General features: G+C 44.3%; 1 protein-coding gene across 1 annotated transcript; it reads right to left on the reverse strand.

Annotated features, from left to right (window-relative positions):
* Nucleotides 1-1,753: 1,753 nt before the first annotated feature.
* Nucleotides 1,754-18,457, reverse strand: KASH5 (KASH domain containing 5). The gene is made up of 13 exons (XM_056864273.1): nt 18,315-18,457; nt 16,572-16,689; nt 16,086-16,136; nt 15,195-15,272; nt 14,990-15,046; nt 13,058-13,117; nt 12,118-12,182; nt 11,393-11,483; nt 10,341-10,448; nt 8,696-8,842; nt 6,051-6,100; nt 4,180-4,287; nt 1,754-1,952 (listed from the first exon to the last, which is right to left on the reverse strand). Exons 1-13 carry the CDS (start codon nt 18,455-18,457, stop codon nt 1,754-1,756), a joined length of 1,275 nt encoding a protein of 424 aa, XP_056720251.1.
* Nucleotides 18,458-19,693: the final 1,236 nt, after the last annotated feature.

The following is a 19,693-nucleotide window of genomic DNA, read 5'->3' on the forward strand; positions in this document are numbered from 1 at the left end:
GTGCTGATGATAGTGGCTGGGTGGAATTTGTAGAGGAGAATCAAAGGGAAAGGGGGGGCAATTTAATCCACCACCCAAATAGTCTTTTCTCCAGCAAGAAGGGAAGGGGAGATGAGAAGGCAGGTAGGGTTAAGTGCTCCCACTTGCTGATTATCCCCTGCAAATTACCTTCCCCACACATTATCATTACATGCCAAACAGCGATTTGGGGCCCTTGCTGGAAGCATAATTTATAGAATGGCCCATTCAGTTGCTGAGGAACAGCTGATAAAAGTCAGACTAACGCAAAACTCAGTTGTTAGGTGTTTGTAGAAGGTATTGAGAGTCAGCATGGTGAAGAAGAGTTGGTTTTTATATGCCAACTTTCTCTACCACTTAAGGGAGACTCAAATCAGCTTACAATCACCTTCCCTTCCCATCCCCACAATAGACATCCTGTGAGGTAGGTGGGGCTGAGAGCTCTCGGAGCTGTGACTTGCCCAAGGTCACCCAGCTGGCTTCGTGTGGAGGAGTGGGGAATCAAACCCGGTTCTCCAGATTAGAGTCCACCACTCCAAACCACTGCTCTTAACCACTACACCACGCTGTAGTGATTAAGAGCAGCGGACTCTAATCTGGAGAACCGGGTTCGATCCCCAACTCCACATGAAGGCTGCTGTGTGACCTTGGGCCGCTCACAGTTCTCTCAGAACTCTTCTCAGCCCCTAAGGAGGCAGGCAATGGCAAACCACCTCCAAATGTCTCTTTCCTTGAAAACCCTACAGGGAAGCCATTAAGTCAGCTGTGACATGACGGTGCTTGCCATCACAGAAGGAATTCGCCACTTCAGAAAAAGGCGATATTTGGGTGGTTATGACTAGAGGCTTTGGGAGGGGCCTGCACCCATTTGGGCACAGATTCTGTCCTGCCAGCAGCCTTCTACAAAGATTTGTCTTTGTTACAAATCCTAAGATTTATCTCTGTTATGAATCCTGTCTTTCTAAACATGAAAACCAGAATCTTCCTATTTGAAAGAAATTATTGAGATTCAGAGGGATTCAATTGTTCTGCGCTGTACATTCTACAAAGTTCTATATTGTGTAGTCTCAGAATTAACCACCATGCTTTTTGTGTGTGCATGTGTGTAAAGTGCCGTCAAGTCGCAGCCGACTTATGGCAACTCCTTTTGGGGTTTTCATGGCAAGAAACTAACAGAGGTGGTTTGCCAGTGCCTTCCTCTGCACAGCAACCCTGGTATTCCTTGGTGGTCTCCCATCCAAATACTAACCAGGGCTGACCCTGCTTAGCTTCTGAGATCTGACGAGATCAGGCTAGCCTGGGCCATGCTTTTACCATCCTTTAAAACAGATTGTGGTCCCCATGTTTCAATTCTGTGGAATTGTTCCAAGAGACCAGCCCTACTACCTGTAGGAAAATCACCCTGCCTTTTTGGGGGTGTTCTTGTAAAGGCTACTTTTTGTTTTCTGTTAGCATGGGGCCTTTTTTAGCAGGCTATGGAGACTTCGCTTAAAGATGGATACACTGACCCTCCAAGAGAAACACCAACCCTTGAAACAACTGAAGTTGTTTTAACACGCTTTAAGAATGTTTGACGTACCCTTATCAAAAATTGTTTGGCAGTGTTGGTTCTCGCTGAATCATCGGCTTCAGTGATCTAGTCAGTTTAATTTTGACAGATTTTTTTTTAAAAAATGGCACTGGTCTTCCTGACCAGCTTCCTTTCCTTTGCACAAATTGAGGAAGAGGGACAGTACTAGATCGGTGGTGGTCGCAAGTATCGCAACTGCAGCTGAGGCCAAGGATTTCTCCTGGATTCGGCCCAGACAATATGGCCATACGGTAGCACTAAATACACTATTGCCAGTAATGTGACACATGCAAGGAGGAGTCCAAGAAGCACCACTTTTTGCAAGGTGTGCAGTAAGAGGTACCATAATGGGATATCAAGGAACCTGTATGGAGAGAGGACATTGTGTTAGTCTCCTGACTGCTGGAGGCTTCCTTGCAAAACAAGGCCGTGATAGCTGCTGCCTTGGTCACGGACAGCTTTTGGATGAAAAAGGAAAAGGAGACAAAAGTCAAGCAGGTAAACAATAACTCGAGAAAACTGCAACGGACCATGGAAGGAGCTTTAGGTCTTTTACGCGTGGCTGTTTCTCTCGCCGCCGTCCCTCCGCCAACTTTGGATTTGTTTTGTTTTAAAAAAATTTATTAGAAACATTTAATCTTACAATAAAAGAAAAAGAAAAAGAAAACCTAGATATAACATTACTTTAAAAAAACCAAATACTGGTGATACAAATTATTATTTTTTAAAAAACTAAAACAGCACTAATATAACTAAAATACCCATAGCATTTAATCAAAAATACTCTATTCATCTATTTAACTAAAATCTGCATTATTATTATATCACTCCCTCTCTACAATTTACACATTAGAATGCTTTCTCCATCCTTAAAATTGTTGAATTCCAGTGAGCATCAAGTTCTTCAGTATTTTTATTGTTATTATAGTACATCAGCTTAATTAAAGCATAGGTTTCTTTAACCTTGTCGAGCCAATTATTTAAGTCAGGGAATTTATTGCTTTTCCAGTTTCTCGCAAAATATGGGTTTGTTTTGATTAGGCATGCCTTTTCCCACTGTCCGAGGTCACCTCGCTCTCCCCCTGCGTTTCCCCGCGTTTCCCGAGACTTGTTTTCTCTCAAATTTAAAAACGCAGGCAAAACGCGGGGAGAGTGAGGCGAATGACAGCGAATTAAACAGCCATGCCTAAAAGACCATAGATATGAGATAAGGTAAATCATGAATACCCACGCGGTTTGCCCACTTACACTTATTATTTGACAACTCGTCTTTCTAGAGCCTTCTGTTTAGCTAGACTTAATGCTAACCCCTCTATGGTTACGCAGGGCAGAATTTTGAATATACCATACCCAGACAGAACCTGTCCTTGCTCTTCTGGCTCTATTGATTCATTAGCTCATGCCCTCTTGGAATGCCGCTTTTATGAGGAACGTTACATCTCTCCCCTTTTAACATATAAATCTAATGCCTCTGTGTCTAACATAATGCCTTTTTTATTAAGTGACAGGGATCCCGAGTCTACATTGTCAGTGGCAAGATTTATTTCAGTCCTTATATCCCTCAAACGTTAGATTACTCGCTAAGCAGAAAAAGCTCCTACTGGGGTAAGAAAAGCAGCACCTGCTGAAATTCCCTGCTTCATACAGTTATTACAAAGTAAAGGAACTCTTTTGCATTTGGCTGTCAATGGTGTTTTATGCATGGTCGCTTAACCCTCCTTTATTCCCTGTTTCAGCCAGGATCAAATTTTTGGGTATGCACGTTACCTCATTCCTTGGAAGCTCAACGCTGCTTCAACGCAAAACGAACCCGGCTTTTCCCATTCCTCTTCTTGCCCGAATTAAACCATGGAGCCTTGCTCATTCCACAATCACTGAGCGAGCATACAATTTTCTCTGGTTGAGCTTCGCCCCACCCTTTTCCAAACCCCTCTTCAAGGCAGCATGCCTTCTATGCAACAGGGGAAGCACAGAAGACTGGCTTCTCTCACAGCCAATCATGAAGCAGTGTATAAAGAGGCAGGGATTCAAGTGCTTCCTGCTACCTCAGAGCTCTTTCTGAGCAAAAGAAAGGCTTTTTTAAAATGAGGCTTGGATTCCCCCCCCCTTCTTTCAGATTGCTCCATTTTTTGTTTTTAAAATGCTTTTTTATGCAGCAGTTGGGTCTGGGGGGAAGGAAATCGTCTCTCGAGAGGTATGCCAATTACAGAGCAGCATTTAAAGGGGTGGGACTTGATTTGAGCTTGGGAGACCGCTTTTCTGTATTCATGCCTCCATTAGCACACAGTTTCATCCCTGATCATTCCAGCCAATGCATACAGTTTTCCCCAACCCGGGTTACTTTGATCCTGGCTGAAATGGGTAATAAAAGAGGTTAAAGCGACCATGCATAAATGACCTATATTAATCCTCTTTTCCTGTATTTGTTCTTTGTAGAACTCTCAAGGATGGTATGACCCAGTTGTGGTCCTCAACCACCAGCTGAACACCAGAGGCTCCAAGCTATACAGAGGAGCTGTGCTGAATAACAGCGCAGTATAAACCAGTGTTATTGCCAAAATCCAACACAACCATTTGTCGAAGTTGCTCACCCTTCCATTAGACTTGCAAACCATTTGTTGCATGCCTTCTTCCCACCAGTTGGCGTTAGCTCGTAGTACACCGGGACTAAAGCCTGTTCTTCAGGGGCTGGTTCAGACCTGCTGAACGGAAAGCCAAATGTTTCAGACACCGAAACCCTTTGGAATGATAACAAGACAACTGATACTTACTTCACCACGTGGTGTTATTTGCACCGAATTTTGGGGGGGGGGGGAGGTATATGCCAAAAATTCTAGTCACAGGCTGATTGCACACAGGGGTATGAAACTGCATCTCTGCAGCAGTGGTGGCAACAGAACATCATGGGAATGGCACCCACACACACTATCCCTATGCCACTGGCGGCTATTCATGCTCCCTTTCCCTTCTACCTCCCAAAGATTGCACCGTGTCCCCTGCCAACCCAGAAGCCCTCTCTTTCCCCCTTCCTGGCTGAGCTGTGCTGTCAAGCTACAACACAGCTCAGCTTGGAAAAAGAAGAAAAGCCCTTTAAAGAAGCCAAAAGAGGGGGGGAGGAGATGTAGAGCTTGGCACTGCCCCCTTGCTTGTAGTGCCGCCCACCCATAAGGATGCTCTGCCAGCAGCCACCTGGCAGTTCTTCCTCTAAACTGGCTCAGAAGTGGTTTTTCTTTCATCTAGTTTAAAGGAGAAAGCCATGTTCAGGCTTAAAACAGGAGCTTGTGTTCCATGTGGGGGCAAATCTGCGCTTGGAAGCAGACACAGTACAGCACCCGTGGAGTAATTGGATAAGGGATGACCCTGGAGCTGATTATTTCCCCATAAAGTTAATTAGGACCAAATCCGGGGTGTGCGCGCGTAATGTACAGTTAGACCCTTGGTATATTCTACCTCTAAGCAGCTTTCAAAACTGTACAAGAAACTACTTCAAGGAAATATGCTATGCAAGTCCTTTTCAGTTTCGTATAAATTACCAAACTGAGCTGCTTGAAAAGGATACATAACTAAACTTTTCAGGGTGTGAGAGATCGTGCTTGTGTTCTAATGTGGAAAGTGGTATTGTGTGTGTGCTAAGTGCGGTCAAGTCGCCTCTGACTCATGGCGACCCTATGAATCAAAGTCCTCCACAATGTCCTATCTTAGACAGCCTTGCTCAGGTCTTGCAAATTGAGGGCCCATGGCTTCCTTTATTGAGTCAACCCATCTCTTGTTGGGTCTGTCAGAGTAACAAGTTGCCCATAATAATCTGACAGAGACAGCTGACAGGTAGCTGTCAGATCAGAGGCATCTAGGATGATGCAAGAGGCAGCAATAGCCTTGCAGGTTCTAGGGTGAACTGCAACTAACCGGTTTGAAGCAGTAAGGATGATGTAATACTGTGATCAGGTCTACAGGTGGCCTTATTGGTTTCAGGTGGAGTTCTGTATATAAGCCAATGTAACTGTAACTCTGTGTTGGGACGTTTGGTGGAGAGAAGTGTACGTGATGGTTTGTCTTTTATCTGTGCACTGTAAATTAAACAACACTGTTTTCTATAAAGCAAGGAGTTCTGGTGGTGTGTCCTGGATAACTGCTAATCCGCCTGCTTCCATATCAGGGTCTTCCTCTTTTCCTGCTGCCCTCAACTTTCCCTAGCATGACTGACTTTTCTAGTGCTATTACGGGAAACCAGATGATATAGGACTATCCTAAAAGGGGCCATTTGTACCTTTTTGCATGAAGTAAACTACAGTCCTCTAGGTCAATACTGTCTATTCTGAGCCGCAGCGGCTCCCCAGGGATTGAATTTCTGTGTGCAAAGCTTGTCCTCTACCACAAAGCCCCTCCTCTCGGAGTCTGCCACTTGAGGAGTCTTACTCTGCCACTCTAAGTATGGATGGATCTGACCAACATGGACACTTACTGTTCTGCTGAGCTGACTGCTGTGATTTCTGGAAGGTTAGTACATTCAGCCTTTTGGAGGGGGAAACATGGATTGACATGATGAAGATGCTTTAACACAAGTTACACAAATCTAGAATCAGTTTCATGTAAACCTTATCCGTCTTCCCCATCTGAAAATTTCCAGTGACTTTTTGAATGCAGTTTGGTGTACTCCTAAGTTTCCTCTTGGTGACCTTAAAATGATTACTTGAGTTTTACGCCAGTGATCACAAGCAGGTTTTGCAGAGATGTGAACAAAATGACACAGAATATCTAACTCACTTCTGCCACAATGCATTCAACTATCACTGCTTTCCCCACAATTGTGTATCAGGAGGTCGCTCACAGCTTATGAAGTACCTCGTGCAATACATCAAGTGTCCTATTAGTTAACTATGGGGGTGAAACCAAACTATTTTTGAGCGCATATAATGAACACGGGTGGACAAACTGTTCAGAAAAGAAAGGCCTCTCGGACGAATACTTCTCCTGACATTAATTTTCTATCCTGGTCACAGTTCTCTTAGAGTCTCTCACCCCTGTCTACCTCACAGGGTGTCTGTTGTGGGGAGGGGAAGGGAATGTGATTGTAAGTTGGTTTGATTCTTCCTTAAGTGGTGAAGAAAGTCAGCATATAAAAACCAACTCTTCTTCTTCATGCTTCTTCTGTCTGTCCAGGAATCTATTTTTCAACATTCAGACAGGACACTCTCCAGCCTGAAGTGGAACAGTCCAGGTAAAACTCTACTCCTTTATTTTTCTGGATGTATGAACTGACCCCTTTTTTCCTCTTCAAAAAGGGGGTTTCAATCACTTCATCCCAGAGAGGCTCTTCAATGATCAAAAAGGGGTTTCAATCGCTTCATCCCAGAAAGGCTCTTCAATGCTCAAAAGGGGGGTTTCAATCGCTTCATCCCAGAGAGACTCTTCAAATATCAAAAAGGGGGTTTCAATCGCTTCATCCGAGAGGCTCTTCAGTGATCAAAAAGGGGGTTTCAATCGCTTCATCCCAGAGAGGCTCTTCAATAAGGCTGCCCGCCAAATTGAAAAGGTAAACATCAGCCATGCCCTGTCCCATCAAAGGGTATAAGCAGGCCCCTTCAACTAGAAATTGAGGTGACTGAGTCTCGTCAGAGGCTACATTACTTGTCTGAATTGTTGCCCTCTTCTATTGGTGTACCATTCAGGAAAAAAGAAAATCAGGGTTGGGGGGGGGGAGGTTAACTAAGCTCCAGTACAATCAAAGAAATTATGAGTTGATGGGGTCAGGTGGCTGTTACGGTAAGCAAGCTCCATTTGCGGTAAATGCTGCATGGCTTGTAATTGTGATAGCTACGTAAATGGTACCAGGCACCCAAAAAGATGATTTCCCCCCATCTCTTTGTTCTTTTCTCCCCCCATAGAAAATCAATTACCTTTATGCAAGGCACAAAACCCGCTACATACATCTGAGCCGGTGGAAAAACAGCTCTTACCCAGGAAAGGGGTAATTAACAAATGATAGTACAGATCACATTGAGGAGTTTTCCATTAGTCTAAATTAAATGGTGAGAATAGAAATATAAGATCAGGAAGTTCTGCAGTTATGTTCTTACACACTTGTCTGCTTTACCTTAGGGAGGAGTGTTATACTCCAAGAACATTAAATTAGAAAATGGAACAATTGAAAGTTTAAGTATTTCACATTTGCTAATACTTCTTGTGTTGAAAAAAATACGTTTTTAGTGCAGCAGGAGTTCGTTTTGAAGTTTATGTTGCAAATAAAGTGCTACTGAAAAGAAGATTGGTTTTTATATGCCAACTTTCTCTGCCACTTAAGGGAGAATAAAACCAGCTTACAATCATCTTCCCTTCTCCTCCCCACAACACCCTGTGAGGTAGGTGGGGCTGAGAGTGTGACTTGCCCAGGGTCACCCAGCTGGGGAAACAAATCCACCAGATCAGCCTCCGCCGCTCATGTGGAGGAATGGGGAATCAAACCCGGTTCTCCAGATCAGACTCCCCTGCTCCAAACCACCGCTCCTAACCACTACACCATGCTGGAAATATCAAAATTAAAATCCCACAGCTGTCCTTTTGAGTTAATGTATACATAGTCAACTGAAGTAAAAATATTTTGCATGCTGCAGAAGACCACACTTTTCCCTCTATATTCGTAATTAACGGTGAAAATAGATGTCTGTGCTGTGTCGGCCAAAGGAACGAAGCCAGCTCACAGAAGAAGACTTGGTTTTTATGTGCCAATTTTCTCTACCACTTAAGGGAGACTCAAACCGGCTTACAATCACCTTCCTTTCCCCTCCCCACAACAGACATCCTGTGAGATAGGTGGGGCTGAGAGAGCTCTTAATAGAACTGCAACTTGCCCAAGGTCACCCAGATGGCTTCTTGTGTAGGAGTGGGGAAACAAATCCAGTTCACCAGATTAGCCTCCCCCACTCATGTGGAGGAGTGGGGAATCAAACCCGGTTCTCCAGATCAGAGTCCAGCGCTCCAAACCACTCCTCTTAACCACTACACCACACTGGCTCTCAGCTGGCTCTCAGCACAGTGGTGCTGAGGCCTAGAGGCAGGCAAACCGCTTCATTACTATCAAAGAGAAAAAGAGCCGGAGTCCTGCGTTACCCTGAAGACTATTCCAGTGCCGGCTTTTGTGGACCAGAGCCCATTTACGCAAACTCCACTATCCGTGATGTCAGGGAACTCTGACGTTGGAACCAGAAAGGGGAAGGGCCCATTAAATTTCAAAATGATGTGCACAGACTGCGCAGTCTATGGCGAAAGAGGCGGCATCAGAGTTTAAGAGGGACATGATTAACACCAGGAAAATTTGGTAAAATGGATCCTAACAAGAAGACATTAGTCACTGTGCGCCTCAGAAGGCAGCAAATATTTGAATAACGATATTATTTTGGAGATTACAGTTTACTTCACCGAAGCCAGTTTCATTTACTCCTTCCTGGAGGTACAAAGCAACATCAGAAAGTGACGGGCAGTGTTTATTTACAGGTAAAAAGGGTCATGCATCATTACAGTCAGTGGCACATTTTCTGAACACCCCTGAACTGCAGTTCTGAAACCTTAGTAAAGATTTGCTCTTATGCCCCTTGCTTTGGAGCAAGTCTCACTGAATGCAGTGGTTTGGGCTGTGAGAGTCTCATCTTTCATTTAAAGTCACAGCAAAATTTCAAGCCATGCTTCTCAAGGTTTTGGAAAAAACACCTGAAAGCATATTAGTTGTTGCTTGGAAATTAAACATGTGTTTAATCACAATGGGCTAGGTGTGTGCATTTCGATAAACCCGAACTGAAAATAAACCCGAAATTAGCCATTTCGGTAAATTTCCAGTTCAGGTTTACCGAATGCACAAACCTGCAGAGAAAGCTGAAGCTGAATAGGCAATTCCGGGAAAAGCCGAATAATTATTTGGTTCCTGGGGGGTCATTTTTCGAGGTAGAGCCCCCAAATTCACAGAGTAGCTTGAAGGGACTCTCATCGCACAACCCCCGACGTTTGGTGAAGATTGGGTCAGGGGGTCCGATTTTATGGGGTCGGGTAGGGGCTGCCCCCCCTCCATAGACAACCATTGCAAACTTTGCAACACTTGTCTATGGAGGAGGGGGGAGCAACCCCTTCCAAACCCCATAAAATTGGACCCCCTGACCCAATCTTCACCAAACTTTGGGGTCTGTGCAAAGACAGCCCCTTCAAGCTACGTTGTGAATTTGGGGGCTCTGCCTTGGAAAATGATGCACACACCCAGGACCGAATTTTTTCAGGAAACCGGAAAATAAGCTGAATGCCCATATTTACCGGTATGGGTATTTGGCTTATTTCAGGTTTCCCGAAAAAAATCGGGCCCAATAAACCCAATTTTTTTTTGTTTTTGTTTTTTGCACAGCCCTACAGTGGGCAGACGTGTTAGTGTGTCTGTAGCAGCAGAAAGAGCAAAAGTCCAGTAGCACCTTAAAGACTAATAAAATTTCTCGCAGGGTATGAGCTTTTGAGTCACAGCTCACTTCTTGAAGTTCTGCTTGGACCTGGTATGGTATATTCAGTTTCAGTACTTAGTCAGCATAATGGCATCTTGAATTCACAACTAAATTGCGAGCACGTACTTTTTGAAAAGGTTACAAAAACAGGGCAGGAGATCCTGTCATGGATTTTCCACATAATGCCTAGCTTGATCCTCAGCGATCATGTGTCTCCCCCCTCCCCAAAAAAAAGGGGGGAGGAAATTTTTTGTTCCATTTGTCATTGCCACACTCACCAGATCTTCTGTCAAAGTTCTGCATTCTTCTGGAGCAACTCCACATGTCGCAAAAGAGGGCTTCGTCCCACACAAAGGGCTAGGCAGACCATCTTCCTCACCAAACTCCTGCTGAACACAGAGAAGACCTATCAACTGGTAGGTCGATAAATACTTTATGTGGTTATTAGTGTCTTCCCTCAAGGTAGTGCTTCTGTTGCAAAGATGGCACTGTTTCCCAGGACCAAAACTGCAATGTTTCATCACTGAGAAAATACTGTTCTTCTCCAAGCTAGTGAATCCATGCTACTGCAAGTGCTGATGGTGGAAATATCAAGGGCAGATATTAGACCATATTTGTGACAACTGCCTTTCCACATGCCATTCTATGAACTTATATTTTATAATTAAAAGTAATGGTTGCGTGTCACTGCACTGGGAAGATCATCCAGTATTCACTTTATAGCTACCCCAATCTCCTTGTACGGTTTTGCCATTTCTAATACTTGTACTAGATTTTCTTTAAAAGTCTGCGCTTATGTGAGAACAGCACCTTGGTCTTTTCTCATCTGATACGGCCCCATCTGAGCCAGCATGGTGTAGTGGTTAAGAGCATTGGTTTGGAGCAGCAGACTCTGCTCTGGAGAACCAGGTTTGATTCCCCACTCCTCCACATGAGCAGCGGAGGCTAATCTGGTGAACTAGATTTGTTTTCCCACTCTTACATACGAAGCAGGCTGGGTGACCTTGGGCAAGTTACAGCTCTGTTAGTGCTCTCTCAGCCCCTTACCTCGCAGGGTGTCTGTGGTGGGGAGGGGAAGGGAAGGTGATTGTGAGCCGGTTTGAGTCTCCCTTAAGTGGTAGAGAAAGTCGGCATATAAAAACCATCTGTTCTTCTTCTTCAACTCCCCACTATTGGTGTGAGATTCGGGCACTTTGGCCTTTTCTCATCTGATACGCCCCCTTGTAGCCAGCACAAAGGGTACCTGAAGTGAGTCTGGACATCCTTCCTCTGCATGATCAGAGCAATGGCCTAACAATGCAAGAAATATTAATGTGTGGCAACTTCTTACTTTCTGTGATTCTTCAATCTCCATGGAGAGTGGCTGTGCTTGGGCCTGTATGCAGCAGGTCTTCACATTTTCTAGGGACTTTCTTGGCAGCCTGCATCAAAAAGAGAGCTGTCGTAACATTTACAGTAAGGAAGCATGTTGAGTTTAATAAACCTATTTCTTTTGGCTGGGCACCTAAATACAAGAACATACCAGATTTGGAATGCAGAATTTTAGACTGGAGTAAGACTGAGATAAGTTATTTAAAATCTGAATCCTGAACTGTTCCTAAAGCTTAGGAGGGGTCTCTGCAGCTTAATATTAACCTGTCCAGATACAGTCCCACACCCTGGGAAGCTTAAGCCCAGCTACCATAAAACACCTCAAATGAAAAGGTCTTTTGAAGTGACTGTGAGAACATAACAATGACTCTGGGTTATTTTTTTTCTCTGTGTGTGCCTTCGTAGAGATTAGAGGGGTCAAATCAGTCATGAGCAGGTAGTATTTTATGACTAACATTTTTAGAAATACAGAATGCAGTTATTAAAAAGTTAGATCCCTGTGCATTCAATATGGAGATATATATTATACATTCAAAATTATTTCCCTGTTCAGGACACAATGGTGATTTTATGGACAATTTTGACAAAACCATGTAACTATAACTGGCTGACAAATGGGCATGCTTTCCTTGCCCATCCTAACCAGCAACAAAAAAGACCCATCTAAAATTTAACAATATTTACCCTTCTCCATCTTCCTGGGAATGGCACAGCTGCTCCTGAAGCCTGTTGACTTCCAGTTTCAATTCCTGTACAGAGGCAACAAAAAGAACAAGGAACACACGTTTGACAGCTACTATGGCCATGCAGACATAACCAAGGGAAATTAAATAGACAAGGTGTCTGTGCTTGCCTACTAGTCTCTAGGCCAGGGAATGTAGTTTTCTAATGGTGATATGTTCAATTCTGTGAGAATTCCAGTGCTCCATGTTTGGAAAGAGCATGATTGAGTTAGCAATTTTTGCCCCTACATACCTGTTGCCCCCCTTCCTAGTAGACCACAAACTCTCTCCCTTGGATAGGACTCTAAAATACCTGCTGTTGACACAAAAATGGAACCTATTGTTCTTTAATACTCACCCCAGAGTTGGTGGCAGGTAGTGATCTGTTTTGCCAGGTCTGACAGGATATAAGGGGCATGGTGCTGAGTTGTTCTCTGTTGCCCCAGAAGGTCGGACCAGAACCAACGGGTTAAAATTAAATCAAAAGTGTTTCCGTCTAGATGTTAGGAAGAATTTTCTAACAGTTAGAGCGGTTCCTCAGTGGAACAGGCTTCCTTGGAAGGTATTAAGTGCTCCTTCCTTGGAGGTTTTTAAGCAGAGGCTAGATGGCCATCTGTCATCAATGCTGATTCCATGACCTTAGGCAGATCATGAGAGGGAGGGCACCTTGGCCATCTTCTGGGCATGGAAGGGGTCGCTGGGGTGTGTGTGGGGGAGGCGGTTGTGAATTTCCTGCATTGTGCAAGGGGTTGGACTAGATGACCCTAGTGATCCCTTCCAACTCTATGATTCTATGGCATTGAATTTGATGGGGGATGGTTGAGAGTTCACATGTTTCTTACATATAATAAATATGCCACTTTGGTTAGACTCCTACTAGGTCCCAATAAGACCTCTATTACCTGTACCATCATTTGGTATTCATCTAGGGTCACTGTCAGCTCTTCAGTCCGTTTCTCTTTCTGGAAAAATAAAAAATAATCACACAGTCAGTAGGGTATTATGGCAACCTCGTGTCAAAGCAAACTGTGATCCTACAATTTTTTTAGAAAGTCTTCTTTCCACAGTTATGCCTGACCATGATGTTGCAGTGACACCTAGTGATTAAAGAAGGCAGGAACACTGTAACTCTTGTAAAACAGACTTCTGTCTTCTATTCTCCGCGTACTCCGCACTACCAGAGGAAGACCACATAACTTACTTCAGAGAAGATAAAATGCCAACAATCCATTTCAAATTGCCCCGTGGCGCAGAGTGGTAAGCTGCAATACTGCAGTCCAAGCTCTGCTCACAGCCTGAGTTCGATCCTGACAGGAGTCAGTTTCAGGTAGCCGGCTCAAGGTCGACTCAGCCTTCCATCCTTCTGAGGTCAGTAAAATGAGAACCCAGCTTGCTGGGGGTAAAGGGAAGATGACTGGGGAAGGCACTGGCAAACCACCCCATAAACAAAGTCTGCCTAGGAAACGTTGGGAGGTGATGTCACCCCATGGGTCAGGAATGACCCGGTGCTTGCACAGGGGACCTTTACCTTTTTTATACGCAATCGTGCAGACAGCCGTGTTTCCAAATGGAAATGCAAGTAATTGGAAGCATGATAAAAAAAAGTGTCTTCGCCACAGGGGTGAACAAGACAAATGACTGATGCCCTGCATTTGCAGCTGAGACTACCTCTCAGTTAAATGGTTGACCAAATTCAACAACATGCAAAAACATGCTGCAGTTTGGATCCTGTGAACAAATTCCAGGCACGCAAGACAGCCTCAGCCCTGAAACTCACTTCCATTTGCACAGGGTGAATGGTTTTCAATGAGGCCCTCCGCTAATGGAAGCGCTAGCAGAAGAGAAGGTAAGGTCTGCAGCGGCACAGGCTGTCTAGCTTGCAGGGAACTTGTTCGTGAGCTCCAAGTATAAGTTTTCATTAAACCAATAAAGTAGCAAGCTTTCACGTTAAATGGAATTCCTCTGCGCAATGTGTCTCCTTACAAGTAGTAGCTGGAGCCGAGTGGTGTAGTGGTTAAGAGCGGTGGTTTGGAGCAGTGGACTCTGATCTGGAGAACTGGGTTTGATTCCCCGCTCCTCCGCATGAGCGGCGGAGGCTAATCTGGTGAACTGGGTTTGTTTCCCCACTCCTACACATGAGTGGTAAGCTGCAGTACTGCAGTCTAAGCTCTGCTCACAGCCTGAGTTTGATCCCGACAAGAGTCAGTTGCAAGTAGCCAGCTCAAGGTTGACTCAGCCTTCCATCCTTCCAAGGTCAGTAAAATGAGTACCCAGCTTGCTGGGGGTAAAGGGAAGATGACTGGGAAAGGCACTGGCAAACCACCCCATAAAACAGAAGTCTGTTTAGTAAACATCAGGATGCGACATCACCCCACGGGTCAGGAATGACCCGGTGCTTGCACAGGGGACCTTTACCTTTTTACACACGAAGCCAGCTGGGTGACCTTGGGCAAGTCACAGCTCTGTTAGAGCTCTCTCAGCCCCACCTACCTTACAGGGTGTCTGCTGTGGGGAGGGGAAGGGAAGGTGATTGTAAGCCGGTTTGAGTCTCCCTTAAGTGGTATAGAAAGTCAGCATGTAAAAACCAACTCTTCTTCTTCTACTATCACTCCCACCCCCAACATCACTGAACCCCAGAGAACTGAGCTCTCAACACCATCAGGGTGTTCTGCAACACCATCGTATGCAGAACTACACCCTTCTAAGCACATCGAAATCAACGGACTTAGAAGGGTTAACTGTTTAACCCTTCTAATTATTAGTTTGGTGTTACTTCTAATTTTTAGTACCACTTCTACTTTTCAATTTGGTATTTTTTATTAGGGACAACTCACCTTGTTCAGGGCGTTATCTCTGCAGGAGATAAGGTTTTCACACTCACAGAGCTGAGACTGCAAGGAAGAAACAATAGTACAAATAACTGTCTCGCTAACTTTGTACAAAAAATATCTATAAACTACAAGAACAGAAGTTATCAGCCGAACTAGTAGAGCACCAACATCTTAAGAATGCTGTGTATACTCCTCAGGTCATTAGTACCTTCATTTTGGCCCTCTCTGTACACAGCTGTTTGATTTTATTTTTACAGCTTTCTTTTTCCAGAAGCAGCTTTCTGTTCTGTAAAAAAAACACGCCAGAATTTTAACATTACTATCTCCCTTTTTGCTAAAGAAGTAAACTGTATCAATTATGTTTCAGCTGGTCTTTTTTTCTAGCTGAATGGGGAAAATGAGAACATCGAATATCCACTTTGGTGTGTTTCCAAACTATTTATATTCAGAGAAATAGACACTTTTCTCCCTCTCTCATAATACTAGAATGTGATATCATCTGCTGAAGCTGGAAGGTGAGAGATTCAAAACAGACAAAAGGAAGTATTTCTTCACACAATGCATAGTTAAATTGTGGAACTCCCTGCCCCAGGATGTGGCGATGGCTGCCAACTTGGAAGATGTTATGAGGGAAATTGACATGTTTATGGAGGAGAGGGGTATTCATGGCTATTAGTCAAAACGAATACTAGTCACGATGCATACCTATCCTCTCCAGTATCAGAGGAGCATGTTGATTATATTAGGTGTTGTGGAACAGAGGCAGGATAATGCTGCTGCAATCGTCTTGTTTGTGGGATTCCTAGAAGCACCTGGTTGGGCCACTGTGTGAACAAACTGCTGGACTTGATGGACCTTGGTTTGATCCAGCCTGGCCTATTCTTATGTTCTTATGTACATTCATTACATGTAATTGCATACCTTAGATCACATGCGGACTATTCCCCACTGTTACACTCTGCAATTGGTGGCCAACGCCACAACTGCAAAAGCAGCAAGGTCCTCCCCTAAGCCCTTTATGCTCCACTTTTTTTAACATTTTTGGGTCACGCTCTTGAAATACTGGCAGGGCAATAGGGTCCTTACTGCTCCTACTTACCTCTTCCTGCAGGTTATCCAGTTGAATCAAAAGGCACTGTAGTTCTTTTTCCTAAAGTTTGAGTGGAAAAGATCTTAGTCGGGCTGTTAACAGGACACAGAATTCTGACATCACATTTTACAGCCACAGTACGATTCCAGGAGTGGTTCTGGGGTCGGCATACGTATGGAAACTTGGAGAAATGAGTCATCCACATTAGACTGCTTGTCCCTTGAACGGCAATTACCATGAATCCAGCCATGGTTCACAGAAAGCCACACAGATAATATATTTACACAACAGACGTTTTCAGATGTGTGTAGCTACATGAAACACTACAAGTACCTGCAGACAGTTTCACAGGTACTATGAAGCCCACACCCTCCAATCCCCCTCAAAATGTTGTGACTCAATGCAAATTAAGGCAAATTTGCCTACACTTTATAAAAGAGGAATGAGGAATGTTTATGGGTCAGTTCCCACAAGTGAATATTCAGAAGACCTCACCAGCTGCCGGCCTTGTGCGCGAAGTTTGCTGTTCTCCTCTTCCAAACTTCTGGAAGAAGACTTCAGGTCTTCTAATTCGTTTGCCAATGCTCTAGCTTGCTCTAGCGCTTGCTGGGTGCTGCAGGACAGGGAAGTGGATGTTTACTTACAATGTTCTGAGTTTCAAACCTGACTGTATTTCAGCTATGCAAGGAAGAGCCAAGTCAAGGAGATGGAGATCAAATAAAGGCCATTTTTGCATGGAAATTAGCAGCTAGTTCCAAGCTGAATTGCCCTGCATATTTTTTTTTAATTTTTCACGCTGAACTGTCATTCCGGAAGTGACTGCGAAGCCGGCGCATACCTGCTTCGCATTACTTAAGAGCCCCTATAACACGATCATTTGTGTTTGCTTTGCCGCTGCTGCAAAGAATTCCCTGAAGGAACCACACAAAACAACAGCAGCGCATTAGCTATGAACATGCTAATGGCTATACAAACAGGAGCAAATGAGCAGGTGAGTGGGGGGGGTGGGATTTCTTCTTTTGCTTTTGGACCGTGAATAGGCATTTTTAAAGTTGCATTTTAAAAAAGAGCTGTGAGCGAGCATCAAAACTGACATGGCCAAAGAGTATCAAAATCAAGACACAAGAAGCCCAGTCCAAGCTGGGAAATGTAATAGGTTACCCTCCAAAATTTCCATGCCGCTAATAGTGGGGCCTTCATCCGGCATAAGGAGCCTTTCTCTGGTAGATCACGATGGGTAGCCATGATAGTCTGTCAATAACAGTAAAAAAGAGCAAGAGTCCAGTAGCACCTCGAAGACTAACAAAATTTCTGGCAGGGTATCTGCTTTCGTGAGCCACATCTCACTTCTTCAGACACAGCTAGAATGTGAGTCCATCTATCTTTAAGTAGAGAAGAGTAAATCAGACACACAATAGCAATGTAAATGTCAAAAGCTCACATTCTAGCGGTATCTGAAGAAATGAGCTGTGGCTGACGAAAGCTCATACCCTGCCAGAAATTTTGCTAAGTTTTTAAGGTGCTACTGGACTCATACTCGTTTCTCTGGTAGGAGAGTAATGTTACACTGGAGGAGGGTTCCACCATTCATGGACCATTGATTAGAAGACATTGTAATTGAGGCGGAAAACAAAGGACTAGAGTGAACAGCAGCCACTGCATTGGATTACAGGGGTATTTGCAAACTGAACTTCCTTCAACATGGTTCTTAATATTGCATATCCTCATGTAACCTTCTTTTCCACAGCCCTGATCCTCTTCTCTGAGTCCCTCTACCTCCTTTTTTTGTGCCGTCAAGTCACTCATGGCGACCCCGTAGGGTTTTCAAGGCAAGAGAGGAGGTGGTTTGGTGTAGTGGTTAAGAGTGGTGGTTTGGAGCGGTGGACTCTGATCTGGAGAACTGGGTGTGATTCCCCACTCCTCCACATGAGCGGCGGAGCTTAATCTGGTGAACTGGATTTGCTCCCCCACTCCTACACACAAAGCCAGCTGGGTGACCTTGGGCTAGTAACAGCTCTGTTAGAGCTCTCTCAGCCCCACCTACCTCACAGGGTGTCTGTTGCGGGGAGGGGAAGGGAAGGTGATTGTAAGCCACTTTGAGTCTCCCTTAAGTGGTAGAGAAAGTCGGCATATAAAAACCAACTCTTCTTTTTCTTCTGGTTTGCCATCGCCTAACTCCGCGACTACCACCTTGGATTAGCCCTAACCAACGGTCCTTTTTGTCAGTCCTTAACGCACCCTCTCAGCTTTCCTTTCAGCTCAGCGATCTCCTCGGAAAGTCGCAAATTGAGCTCTTCTGCCGCCTCGATTGTCCTTTGCAACTTGATGTTCTGCACAGCCAGCTGCTTGTTCCCCTGCCGCAAGTCTTTGATGCTGTTCATCAAGTCTGCTGCCTCTTCTCTTTTGTTAGGAAAAAGAAATAAGGAAAAGGGGTGGTAAGTCAGCAGACGCACAATGGTGTATGAGATCGCTAATTAGGACACCGCAGCCCTCGCTATTATTTGCCAGTTCCCCTTTGAACAATACTGGTACATGCCATGAACACATGAAGCTGCCTTATACTGAATTAGACCCTTGGTCCATCAAAGTCAGTATTGGTACTCAGACCGGCAGCGGCTCTCCAAGGTCTCAGGCATGGGTATTTCACATCACCTACTTGCCTAGTCCCTTTAATTGGGGATGAGGGGATTGAACCTGGGACCTTCTGATTGCCAAGCAGATGCTCTACCACTGAGCAACAGCCCCTCCCCACCTTGAATATTATTCTGCAGGCACTAACTTGCGGAGAGAGTCAAACCAACAAAAGATTTTCCAGAAAGCAGCAAATAAATATATTGCTTTTAGAAAGTGAGGCTCCGATTTGAATCGATACCCTGCAGGCTGGATGCTATTTCTCTTTGTAAAGATCTATTCTCAGATTCCTCCAGTATCACATCTGCTTTGGCCCTAAAGGGCTAGTACTTCCAAACTTTCACAGGCTAGTCCCCTGCAAATGCTTCTAACCCATCCAGACTTCCTGTCCAAAAAAGTGAAAAACTGAAATCTCATGTGCCACTTTCTGCCCTTCTGCTGCTGTCAGTATGTGCATATGAAAAACAGAAAGGCAGCTTTAAATACACTTGTATCATGTTCTGATTGTATTGACTAAGGGCCACACAGGAAGGCTAATTTAAGATGGCATTTCAACCATCCTGCTCTTTTTTTGTGCACATGTGATTTCAGCCAAAGGATTTCTGCTTTGAAAGGTTGCAAAAACATGTTTATTTTTTTAATTTACTAATCATCACACACATACATATCTAGGGAAGGGGGATGCTATCAATTTGGCAGTTCTCTATACAGGCCCCAAAAAACCCAGAAATAGATTGCATTTTAAACCGCAAATTTCCTCCTTGTTAAATCACAAGAGAGGGAGCCATCTGTGCAAAGATAGTGCTTTGTACCAAAAGAAGCTACATTACTGACCACACTATATTTAGAAAGTTAAGGACAATGTCCTTGCTTTCTTCATTTGTTCCTTTTCTTTTTTCAGCACAACCACTCACCAGATGGCAACATGCAGATATGGCCTATAAACTTCCCCAGTTCTTGGGTACTGTCTAATCTCCTAAATAAAA

Source organism: Euleptes europaea, chromosome 18, assembly GCF_029931775.1.
Source record: "Euleptes europaea isolate rEulEur1 chromosome 18, rEulEur1.hap1, whole genome shotgun sequence".
NCBI lineage: Eukaryota > Metazoa > Chordata > Lepidosauria > Squamata > Sphaerodactylidae > Euleptes > Euleptes europaea.